General features: G+C 34.2%; 2 protein-coding genes across 2 annotated transcripts; one reads left to right on the plus strand and one right to left on the minus strand.

Annotated features, from left to right (window-relative positions):
* The first annotated feature begins 2668 nt into the window (after window positions 1–2668).
* LOC111895934 (RPM1-interacting protein 4) lies at window positions 2669–5213 on the plus strand. Its single transcript, XM_023891992.2, has 4 exons — window positions 2669–2913; window positions 3752–3952; window positions 4562–4750; window positions 4964–5213. The coding sequence occupies exons 1-4, from the start codon at window positions 2908–2910 to the stop codon at window positions 4994–4996; spliced, it is 429 nt and encodes a 142-aa protein (XP_023747760.1). The 5' UTR covers window positions 2669–2907; the 3' UTR covers window positions 4997–5213.
* Window positions 5214–5341: 128 nt separating this feature from the next.
* LOC111895933 (beta-galactosidase 9) lies at window positions 5342–12157 on the minus strand. Its single transcript, XM_052764678.1, has 19 exons — window positions 11815–12157; window positions 11362–11457; window positions 11123–11235; window positions 10916–10982; window positions 9884–9976; window positions 9635–9778; window positions 9467–9555; window positions 9254–9359; window positions 9026–9113; window positions 8812–8933; window positions 8350–8514; window positions 7952–8184; window positions 7672–7787; window positions 7423–7520; window positions 7199–7309; window positions 6530–6640; window positions 6243–6451; window positions 5787–6114; window positions 5342–5668 (listed from the first exon to the last, which is right to left on the minus strand). The coding sequence occupies exons 1-19, from the start codon at window positions 11998–12000 to the stop codon at window positions 5507–5509; spliced, it is 2637 nt and encodes an 878-aa protein (XP_052620638.1). The 5' UTR covers window positions 12001–12157; the 3' UTR covers window positions 5342–5506.
* Window positions 12158–12694: the final 537 nt, after the last annotated feature.

Here is a 12694-nt window from a genome sequence, read left to right on the forward strand (position 1 = left end):
TCCACCCATGTGACTCGCCGAGTACCACCGGTCTGAATCCATACGGAAGCACTCCAGGCCATGCAATTGATCCAAAACATAGATCTAGCCTCCTACAACCCATACATCACGTAAAGTGGCAAACTTTACGTGAATCCAAAGAGATCTAGGCCTTTAACACTTTAGGGCTAGGGTTTGGGACATGATAGCTTCACTACACACTTGAACACAGGGACTTTCAGGCATTCCAACCCTTCTCCATTCCAGATCTGAGGTAGCAACCTCAGATCTAACCTTTAAACTCCAAAACACCAAAAGATAAGCTCCCCACAAACCCCATAATGATGAATCCATAAGAATAACAGCCCAAGGACGAGATATTACCTCAAAAGAACGCCCCAACTGCAATGGAACTCGAATCCAAGCAAAGCCCCTTGCTCCAAGCCTCCTACCCTTCAAGATTTCCTCAACAATTGCTTCTCCAAGCTTCCCAATGCAATATGATCACTCACACACGAAGGCTAAGGGTTTCTGGACTTAAGGATGAGTAAAGAGGCTGGGGGAATGAATGTTATGTTCTTTATATAGGGCTCAACCCCGAGAATTAGGGTTTTCTCCACTCAGCGCCTACTCGCCGAGTCCACCTTACTGACTCGTCGAGTCGGCCACTTAACACGCGACCAAGTCGCGACGCTACTCGCCGAGTCCACCCATGGACTCGCCGAGTTCCCATTCCAATTTTTTTTTCTTTTAGCCCTTCAACTATACTCTTTGCTATTCCGGGATGTTACATAACTACAACTTTCTTTTACATTAATTTTGCTAGAAAGCATTATATTGTTGCTTATAATCTCTTAAATGAAAGGATATACATTATTCATTATTAAAACTACACACCAACACATATTTTACATTCACCATTTCGCATACTCTGACAAAACACATGCCTTAACCGTCTATTTAACTCATAAAGATATTACATCTCCACTAATAACAATATGTTGGGATAAAAACTCAATCCTACATTAGTAAAAAGAGAAACTATATGCTAGCATATAAGGCAATGGGTAATCCCTTCTATCACCAATTGGTTTTAGAAAATGAAACCTCATTGCTTTTCTATGTTGAACATGGTTGGGCTAATAACGATCCTAACATATAAGAAGCATGTGATACAGTACCTTTGGCTTTAATAGTTGTACATCAACGTATGGAGTTTGAATGTTGTTCAAATTTAAGCCACAAATTTTGCCTAACTTTGCCTGCAATGGGACGATGTTTGCAGCCAACATTATATGCCAAATAAGATGCTCTTCCATACCGTATAGCCATAAAGTTTTTTTAGAAGATGAATGGGTTGATGTCACAAAAGCCATTATATATACAACCTTGTTCTGCTTTGGCCACAACTCTATTTTTTGTTCCTCATTTGCCATTATATTTTAGAAAACGTTTCAACTTCGGTCCCTCGGCCGGTCATCAACAGGTCATAATAACGTGCCGGTTTCATATTTTTCTCAGTTTGCATTTAGCCCCAACATTTACGTATGAGTTTGCATTTAACCCTAAATTTTGTTTGTTCCCCATTTGCCATTACTTTTTAGAAAAAAATTCATTTTAACCATTGGCCAGTTACGAATAAGTATTTTAAAATGTAATAAATTACAATAAAAAAGGAAAATGAAGGCAAGAGTCGAAACTGCAACTTCTCTTTGAGGGCAGGACGTGTTAGCCAGTAAGTCAATGACTTTTTTTTTTGTATTTTTAGTGCTTGTTGTATTATATATATATATATATATATATATATATATATATATATATATATATATATATATATATATATGTGAAGGAAAAAGACCTAATGTGAGTCTCGAGTCCAAGACATTGAATAAACGATATGACATGTTAATCATTGAGCCAATAAAAATTGTCATTTTTTTGGTTTCTCAATAAATATGTCATTAGAAATATTTGGTTTCTCAACAAATATGTCATTAGAAATAACCTATTGTTCCTTAGATGAGTTAGGAATAAATTAACAATTTTGATTTACTTAAAGATTAATATGTCATATTATTTATTAGATATCACACACTCAAGACTTACACTAGATCTTTTTCATGCATTTTAAAATACATATGTACATTAAATACAACAAACACTAATAATAATAATAATAATAATAATAATAATAATAATAATAATAATAATAATAAAGTCAATGACTTAATGACTAACACGCTCCGCCCTTCAAGGATAAGTGGCAGTTTCGACTCTTGCCTTCGTTTTTTTTAAGTTATTACGTTTTAAAATATCTATTCGTGATTGGATAATAGCTAAAATGAATTTTTTTTTTTTAAAATAACGGCAAATGGAGAACAAAAAATATTAGGGCTAAATGCAACCTCACACGTAAATTGTGAGGCTAAATGCAGACCAGAAAAAAAATATCAAACTGACACGTTATCATGACCGTTAGATGACTGGCCAAAAGTCCGAAAATAAAATGTCTTTAAAATATAATGGTAAATAAGAAATGGAACGGAATTATATAAATAATACTTTTACCGCATAAATCTAACATAAATGGATGAATTTTTAATCACCCAACATCTTGGAAAACCTAGTACCTTAGAAGTTGTGAGTTTGGTTATGACCCTGACCAGAGAGGCTGGGTTAATAATTATAAATTATTAATTAACATGACTGTTATCTACATTCTCTATCCTTTTCACTGTTAAGTCAACTATAGGTCTGAGCAGCCAAACAAGAAAAGTCCCAAATCGTATAAATGTCACCGGTGGCCACCACTCCACCCTTCATTCTCTCTTTATTCTCTCTGAGTTGTGCATACTTCGGCTTTATGAGCAAAACCTGATTTGTCGACTCATAAACAGGTTGTGTTTTTAGCTGCAAGCAACTCTAATCATGGCAGTAAGTTCATTTCTTCACCTAATTTATTCTACCTCTACTCTGTTGAAGAATATATGAACTCCGTTCACAACGATCACGCAGTGATTTTACGGTGTTTGCTGTACTCTAGGTTTTATTTTTCCCCAAATCGACATGCTTCTTGTATTTAGCTCCGCTGATGATTTTTTTTTTTCTTTCTTTTTTGCTTCGTATCTATGTTTTCAGTAACTGAATGATTGCACATTTTGTGATTAACGAGGATTCGCTACATTGAAGCTAGATCATGTTCATAGTCTTCATTCTTTGATGTCACTTAGGGTTTTGAATATACATTTACTTTGTGAGAAGAGATCTTCTAGCTGTTGATGGTTCAACGAGATCTGATGTGATGATTCTCATGATTTATTACCTTTTTAAATCTCTAGATTTTTTCCAAATTTCGGATGAAGTTTCTAGGATTCAGAATTGATATATAGTTTACTTGGATTTAGATGATAACCGATGGTGCTATGTCAGATTATGGGAGTGTTTGGTTATGCAATTTAGACAGATTATTATGAGTTTAAGAGGTAATAATTAATTGTGATTTTTTAGGTAAAGGAAATATCGTTATGATTTCTCATTATTTGGATCCAAATACAATAAAATTATCCAATTCCATCATTTTCTGCCAACCAAACGCGATTCCTTCATATTCTAATTCCTTTCCTTTCAAAAACATTCTACGAACCAGACACAATTCCTTCAAACATGGATTTTAAGGAAGTCTCCCGAAACCCAATTAGATTGGTTTGGCGACTGGAATGGAATTCAAGATTCCAATTCCTGACCCTTCTAATATAGTAAACCTTGTTTTCAGGCCCATGAAGAAGCTGAAGTCAAGAACAGCGACTCCACAAAGTCAACAACACCATCAAGACCAAAATCATTTGAATCCCCAACACACCCTAAAAGGGTTGGGACCAGAAGTAACACAGCTTCACCAATGTGGGAAAGAAATGGTACTGCTGCTCCTCCTGGTGGGTCCCGCTTGAGACAAGTCACACTTGGTGATGATTCTGTAAGTCTTATAAACTAGCTTATATTTTGAGCTTATTGCAATGGGAAATCTCCATTAAAATCTCATTATTTTACCCTAATTTACGAACAAGTCCAAACTAAAATTTGTTTACAAAAAAGTATGATTTATATTTGGCCATTTTCTCCCTATAACACACATTTTACCGGTTTCATTGTTAACCAGGACGCCTAGTCATTAAAGAGTAAAATCGTCACTTTTACCAGTAATTCATGTTTTTTTGTAAACAAATTTTAGTTTGGAACTTATTCGTAAATTATGGTAGACTTTAATGGAGATTTTCTTATTGCAATATAGTGTTTGGTGAGACCACTGACAACAACTTATAAGTTAGCTTTCTAAAAAGCTACTATTTGAGATGGCTTAATAAACTCACGGGGCTTTTTCCAAATATACCTTTATGTGATCAGTTTCACAAGTGTTCCAAATATACCTTTGTATAACATTTTACATTTGTCATCTAGCTTAGCAAGATTGTTTTTACCAAACATTATTACTTTATCAGCTACCAGTTTTTTTTTTATCAAAAGCTAGTTTTCTGGAATTTGGAATATGATTGTAGTGATAAAAAAATTTATGATGATTTGGCAGCCGGATGATGGCACGGCTGTGCCTGTATTTGGTGACTGGGATGACAGTGATCCGGCTTCAGCTGAAGGTTACTCTCACATATTTAACAAAGTACGAGAAGAGAAGCATGGTGGTGGTGGTGGTGGAAAGTCACCAAGGCTAAACACGGATGATTCTTCTTATTATGGCCAAAGACCCGAGGCTAAAAAGGTAAATGCCCATTGCCCAATAGCTTTTGGAAAATAAATTATAGTTTTGATATATTTTTCCTTTTTAAATAAAACAAATAAACCCACCAATAGTTAGTTGCTTTCTTCTTTTTGTGTTATGATGTTTTATGAATTAGTCACAGGTTTCCACGCGTGACAACTATCAACTCCTTAAGAGTTAAGACTTATTAAACGCTTTGACTTTCTTTCTCAGGGGTGTGGCTGCTTTCCGTGGGGCAAAAAGTAATTTGTTGCTGCTTTTTTTAGTGAAGTCGTGAGTTGTAGTATTGTGTGTTATTTCTTGTTCGTAAATCCTCTGAGCCATAACTCCTCCTATTGTCCATTGTTTGCACATCATGTTTCATTTGTATGCTCCATTTCCATTTGTTGAATGAGAAAAACAGAAACACAAAGCAACAAAGACTGGTCAATATATTATCTATATATGTACATCTTTTTCTTAATTTATATCCAACAAACACAATACAAGATTATCATATTTTGTCATGTCATGTCATATTGTGTTGGCCTTGGAGAAACTAAAAATAAAACGATAGGATAATACCCACAAGAACAAAAGCAATGTAACATGTAAAATCAACAAACCGATACCATTAGTAGATGCTATTTTTATTCTTCTGTATATGTACAATAGCATACCCAAACACCTCATCAAAACAACCATTCACACATAAATGTAAGGGGAAAACTCATACCATACATCCTTTGACATTTCTTCTCTCTTGGTCTCATACTCTCATATATCTGATAATCCACCGTACCATTGAGTTGATGATGATGATGATGATGATGGCTTGCATTTTGCCTTAACAGCTAAGGTTTTTACAGTCCTTGGGCATGGGTCTCCAAATACAGAATTAGACACTTCTATTTTGCAACTATTTTTTCCCTCACAAACCTGTCACAATTCATTACAATAACATATTAATCAAGAAATAGCAACGGTTGCACTTTCATTTTATATGACTAATTTTAACTAGTAACTATAATTGACCTATTTTTTTTTCTATACTTACCTTGGACAAGATGGCTGAAGAATTTGTTGCATGGCAGTTGCCTGTGGAGAAAGCTTGGCAGGTACCTTGAGGGGTTCCATAGCTAGCAAACTCTATGGATTCGATTTTATAACCATCCTCACACTGCAATTGCACTACTGGTTTCATATTGCTGTAATTTGGTTGGGCCCACATGTCAACAGGTGGATAGTAATCCTCAGACATGTGACCACATACAGTTTTAACAGAAACTGTCTTCACAGAAATTTCAAACGGGTTCCCTCCTGTCTCCTCAAATAGAACAAGTAGATTGTCTGATGGCTGTAACCATGATCTTGGAACATGGTACCTGTTTCATTAAAATTGTCAAAACCACAAAACCCTACTTTTTCCATATTTTTACATGACAGATAAGGACTCATTCTTGATCTTGGGTTTGTGAAAAAAGACATGAATGCCCTAGTGAAAGAAGAATACCAAATTTGAGTGGGGTTGCCACAATTTGTGTTGCATTTTTCAGATCCATAAGCTCCACGATAATCACAAGTTTCTTGACATCCGTCTTTTGGAGCAACAAGAGTCCAGTATCTGCCTATATGGTGTCCATTGACCCAGGCTTCACCTTTACCCATGCTGCTAAAATCAAGAACCACCGGATCTTTCCCTCCAGGAGAATCAAAATATGTCTGCCATTAATCAAAAAATGGAAGAGAAATGAGTAAATGACAATTTTACCCTTTGTGTTTTGTTAAGTGATGTTTTACCTTGTACCAGGAGAGGGCTGATGGAACATCTTCATCTGTTAAATTAGTCCAACCTGAACTTTTGTTATCTTCAGTAGCATATAATTTCAGGAATTCACCTTTAAGCCCAACCTATGGTCAAAATAGTAGCTATTAAATTTGTGAAGCATAATCTTCCACGACTAAATGCACAAGTCTTAAACTTTGAATGACTGCTTTCCTCTTACTATACTATAGTGCGCTTGCTACAAAGTAAACTAATATAAAACACTCCAAGTGAAAGTTGAAAATATTCATGATATACTTTAGTACACAAAAATTCCAATTATAGCATTGTACTTTGAAAACCATGCATATACAATGCAATTTTCACAGCTACAATAAGAAATGGATGAAAGTACAATGATATAATCGGGTAGATCATTCAAAGTATAGTTCCTTTATAAGAAAAAACTTGAAAATACAACGTGGTAATAGAAAGAAATGAACGCAGGATGTCATAATACACAAACATATCAAAGTACATTGCTACTTTGCTAATCATTTTGATCAGTTAAGGTATCTAATACCAAACAATAAAAAAGTTCTTTTAATATATAATACCAAAACTTGCTCAAAAGTTATTTTAACTATGAATATGCAGTGGGAATGTTGAGAAACAACATTACATTAGATGAGAAAAGTACCTACCTGATATGTCCATGGCGAATGTGTGATATTTACATCCCCATTCTTGAATCCAGTTAGAGTAATCTGACCCTGAAACCCTGCTCCATCTTTCTCAAGAAAGGCGCCATAGTTCTGAATCATTAAATTGCATGAATCAAATCCATGGAATTACATATTAATATAAACTCTGTTATATCCAAACGTCATCAAACATATTTTATGATTTTTTTTATTATTATTATTACCTGCAAGCCTACTGTCTCTGATAATAACACCAAGTCATTGTATCCTTGCTTAAACTGAACTTTCTGAACAACTTTCACCCAATCACCCCTTGCACTACCTTTATTTTCAATAAACACATAACACATCAGGTCTATTTTTTTATAAGTTGGTAATGATCTCTAGATAATCGTATAATCATAAAGCATAAGTAGGTTACTAAAACAGTAGATACTGATTATATAATCATATAATGACAATTAATTAGTTACCTATAAGTTTGCCATTAATGAAGATGCGAACCAAATCACGCATGCTATCAATGACAAGTGATGGATTACTTGCATTTTCCTCCCAATGCAAAACATCCTCATCAGAAACATATATTCTGCATGTAATTGAAGCAAATAGGCATTTTGTTGTTAAAATGTCAAAGTACAATCAAAGTATATTGTTACTTCTTGCATCTAACCCTTTTCCTAAATGTTTTATAGGGTTAAGAAATTAACCCTGAGAATATTAAAAAGTACTTATTGTTGTGATGGTGTGTACCTTGTGATATACCATAAATAATCTGATTGATCTTTTGTCACATTTAAATGCTCCAAGACACCTTTAAAAGTGAAATTATCATCACCCCAAGCACCAATTGGCTCCTTAAATGTCATCCATGATTCTGAGATCAAAGGTACTTCCTTCTGAATCATGAAGTGATTGGGTGTAGAGGTTTTTGCAGATAATGTTGGCTCAAAATCCACCACTTTAATGGATGTTTGTGCCCCAACCTGCTCCAAATTAAAAAAAAAAAAAAAAAAAAAAGATATATCATGAAGGGGAAAATAATCACTTAATAACCAATGCTATATAGCTGTAAGGTAATCAAGATAGGTTTTCCAATAATATCAGAAAAAACAAATAAAAGGGTGCATGTATAATTACAAAAGTCAAACCTTTGCAGTGTTGAAAACAACATTCTTGCAGTCTGGTAGTATGCTCACAGACCAGGGTGGTAAAGTGTAATATTGACCAAGGAATTGAACAGTGATTGTTTTATGTTCATCAATATTTGCAAGAAATGCTGAGCAGATACTTTTATTACCTTGGTACACATGTGCCTGAACCAAAAAGTAAAAATAGTCTCAATTTATAGTCACAAGTTTGATAAAAAAAAAAATTAGTTTTATGGCGTATATTGGCATAAAACTATCTAGAATCTAGTCATTCCAATCACCAAAGTTCTACATGAGAAATTAGTTTTAATTTTAACTTCATGTTTTATTTATAGCAACTTAATTCAATTCAGATTTAACATTATTTATGTAAGATGCATTTCAATCAATATACAAGGCATCATTGGGTTCTTAATGGCAATAGATGCATGATAATGTAAAAAGCTGAGGACTTGAACTCACCTCCTGCATAGATCCTAATTTTATATACTGAGCTGACTCAGCAGCCACTAGTGCAGGCTCACAAAGCTTTATAGCAGCATGTAGGTCCTTTAGATGCCCCCATTTAGGCTGACTTAAAAGACCTAAAAAAATATTAAAATCTCAGTTTCTTTGTCAGCTGAAAACTACTTCATCAACACCATATATATTTTTTCCATACATATTTTGATCTTACCATATTCATCAAGTGGAGCATCATAATCATAACTAGTGATTATATTAGGGCCTCCAGAAGTCCTTCCAAAATTCGTCCCTCCAAAAAACTAAGCCATAAGGAAGAGAAAGAAGATATTGGTGATCACAAAGTAACTAGAAAATGGTGGAACTGAAACTTGTAAGGGATATGTATGGATTGTAATTATTATATTTTGTAGGATGAAAGTTAAGGGGTAGCTTACACTACCATATAATAATTCTGAAAGCTTCCACCTCGTTGATAAAATCGAGCAACTGCAAATGCAAGATCCTCCACAGGCCTATGAGGCAAACTACCTCCCCAATTTGTATACCTTGAAAAAAGAAGATAAAAATTAAAAAAGAATATTTTGTTCAGAAAATATAATTCAAAGTTTAAAAAAGTAAACAAGAATAATATGTTGGATTTGCTTTTGCATACCATCCATCCCAATTTTCTGTCCATAAAATTGGTTTCTTGTTGGAGTTGGGCTTAAAACCATCACAATAGTATCCATTGCAGGCATCTATCTGTGGGAAGAAGGGGAGACATTTAAAAAAATAAAAAAGATAAATAATTTAGAAAAAATAAAAAAGGGTTGGAAAGTACAATGTATTCTGGAGCATCAGTTTGCTTGCACATAACCCATGGGACACCAGCTCCAAGTCCAACAGCCATTTCTGCAGCCCATTTTACATAGTCTTTTCCTTTTTGGCCAAATGAGCCTTCAATATTTCCATACTCATTTTCAATCTGATAGAAATCCAATCAAGAATATATCCAATAACATAATTAATTACCAAAAAAAGAGAGCAAGGATTTAGTTGAACTAATGATGAAGATAAAGTCAAAGAGAACCTGCAGCATGATGATTGGGCCACCTTGCCAAGAGAAGAGAGATTCCTCTCTCATCATATCTACTATTTTTTTAACAAAACGTTGCATCTCTTCCTGCAATATGATGGTGTATGACCATTATCTGTCATAACCTTGAACACAAAGGAATAACAATGACTCATGCAAGTGTATATGCATGTCATTATTTTAAAGAACATAAACAAACAGTAAGAAAAGAGAGTTTAGATGTAGTTTCTTCTTGAGATGAATAGAGGAGAAGATGATTGTTCCTTGTTTATATCAATAACTTAAACTGACTCATTTAACTAAGTGGTGATGATTGTGAATGTCATATACTAACCAAGGGGTTAGTATACCAACCTACATTCAGGATTTATTTTAATAAATATTATTTTGAGTGATAAATAATACTGGGAAATTATTTATAAGGATTATGGATTATTGATGTGGAAATAAGAAGCAATGTACTGGTGTATATGGAAGTTGAAAGGCTAATTGAGTCACATGGCTAGTGTGGTGTGGCAAAAAGGTGAAAGGAGTTAAAGTTTATAAAAAAATTCTGATGAAAAGGGGATTTAGGATGATTTATTCTTCTCTTCATTATATAAACCTGAAGAATGCTTGTCTGAGCTCTCAAACTGAAATTCGGGGTTGAGATTCAAGGCTTGATTTCTAAAGCAAAGTCATAGAGCTTGCAAAGGGTGAAACTTTCATGAAAGCCATTTCAGTTACATCTGCTAACTCTGTTATTTGAGGTTATGTATTCGTTTTACCCATTTAATGTTAAAATCTCGCATTCATGTATTGCAGAAAGGTATTAAATGCATGGAGATGGTGTATTCTTAAAAAAGATTTAGCTCGTTTAATGCATAAAAGGGAGCATTTAAGAATGGTATTGGATTTGGACGAATGCATTAATGGTAGAAATTCTTGACCAAGATTTCAATTTAGATTTATTGAAAGAGTTAAAAGATGGGTAAACACTTGTTATATGTGATAGAATACATATACTATTATTTTGTCCAGTTGTACCTTGAATGGAGCATTGTCAGTTCGGAATACAATTCCAGGAATATCACGAAGCCACACAGGGAAGCCCCTGCAAAATCATCAGTTGCATAATTAGATGATACAAAAATCTCTTTTTGAGCTTACTGATGCTGATTGTCTGATTTGTACATTTGATCATGGCATAAACTGAAAGTAAAATGAATATAACTAAATAGGGAAAGTAGAGACCCGAAGTTCCACTCTGCACAAACATATGGACCTATTCGGAGATGAAGATAGAGCCCACTAGATCCCACCAACTTCACAAACTTCACCAGGTCATATCTTCCCTCAAAGTTATACTAAAGTGAGAAAAAGAAAGAAGTAAATAAGACACTTCATGAACTCAATTAGCAAATATAGCCAAATGTAGACCAAGAAAGAAGTCTGCAAGTGTTAACAAGATATAGTGTAGTAACAAAGCACACCTGTCCTTTAACTAGTTCATGGCCACCCCAGAATACATAAGTTTGAACGGCATTAGCACCACCTTCTTTACTCTTGGCTATCAGATCAGGCCACATCTGAATGAAATCAGGTAAAGGTAAAGAGACCGCATTATATATAGCCAAATAAATGGAAAGGACATCTTGTGAAGGTAAAATAGAGTTGAACTACATAAATGTCAGGAAAAGAGGTAGATGAAAGATGAGAATGAAAATGAAAATGAAACACAGAAACAGAAAGCACAACCCAAAATTCAATTTTTGCCAAAATAACCTAATAAAACCCTTGAAAATCCCATATCGCCTGCTTTTGCGTCTGAATCATGTTATATTGTAAACAAAATCACATGCTGTATATGTAGACTTATACAGCACACAGGATTGTTATCATAGAATTGACTGAAGTCACTGAACAAAGGAGAAGTAGTAAAATACCTCAGGTGTGGCTCGAGGATAGTGAATTCCTGCGGAAATAAGCATTCTCCGTTGTCCATCAATAATAAGTGCTCTGTGATCGTAGCTAACATTGAACGGCTTAAAATATTCGCCGGCGACCATGCCAAAGGTTACAGTCAACGCCATAGCTAGCCATTGGAGCAAAATCAGAGTTCTGTTCTGCATGTTAGTAGCTCTGCAGAGGAATTGACACAGAATCTGCTACACTGTTAGATGATCACTTTTTTAGATGCAGTTTATAAATTTTTGGAAATATGCAATTGCGTGCCCATCAGTTCGAACGTCACTAACAAAGTGATCTGAACTTGCAAGGAAAGAGAAAAAATTGGCTGACGCTGCTCTTATCGGCAATCCTTAGTGAATTTCCAGTTACGCCCCCGATCGTTTATTATAATCACTAAAATGGACAAGTTCAGATCAAGTTACCCAAAAAGTTGAAATCATCTTCCCTACTAGGGAGTGTTTAACTAAAATTATGGTTAGCTAATTTTTTAAAGGGTTAATGATAAAGGAGAGCAATAAGGTTTTAACTGGGTTTATATTAGGTCATTAATGTTTTTTGTGTACATATTACACACATGGTGGTTATAACCATTTAAAAAGAATAATAAGGTTTTAATTTTGTCCATATTAAGTCCTTAAGGTATTTTTTTTTTTGTAGATATTAAACTAAAATGATTGTTATAACCGTTTAAAGATGAGTAATAAGGTTTTAATTTTGTCTATATTAGGTCTCTATTTTTAATATTTTTATCATTACATCTAACTCTTTTACAATTTATATTAGTGTCTAGTTAGATTACTTTATCATTTCATTTTCTCATTTTAGTCATCCATTCACCACAACCACGGTTTCAAT

Source organism: Lactuca sativa, chromosome 6 (assembly GCF_002870075.4).
Source record: "Lactuca sativa cultivar Salinas chromosome 6, Lsat_Salinas_v11, whole genome shotgun sequence".
In the NCBI taxonomy this organism is placed as follows: domain Eukaryota; kingdom Viridiplantae; phylum Streptophyta; class Magnoliopsida; order Asterales; family Asteraceae; genus Lactuca; species Lactuca sativa.

Coding starts and splice junctions, on each gene's coding strand:
- LOC111895934 (XM_023891992.2), top strand. Junction 3,953..4,561: donor TCACACTTGGTGATGATTCT/GTAAGTCTTATA, acceptor ATGATTTGGCAG/CCGGATGATGGCACGGCTGT. Junction 4,751..4,963: donor AAAGACCCGAGGCTAAAAAG/GTAAATGCCCAT, acceptor TTTCTTTCTCAG/GGGTGTGGCTGCTTTCCGTG.
- LOC111895933 (XM_052764678.1), bottom strand. CDS start 12,000: ATGCAGAACAGAACTCTGATTTTGCTCCAATGGCTAGCTATGGCGTTG. Junction 9,779..9,883: donor GCCCAATCATCATGCTGCAG/GTTCTCTTTGAC, acceptor GATTTCTATCAG/ATTGAAAATGAGTATGGAAA. Junction 6,115..6,242: donor GGCAACCCCACTCAAATTTG/GTATTCTTCTTT, acceptor TTAATGAAACAG/GTACCATGTTCCAAGATCAT.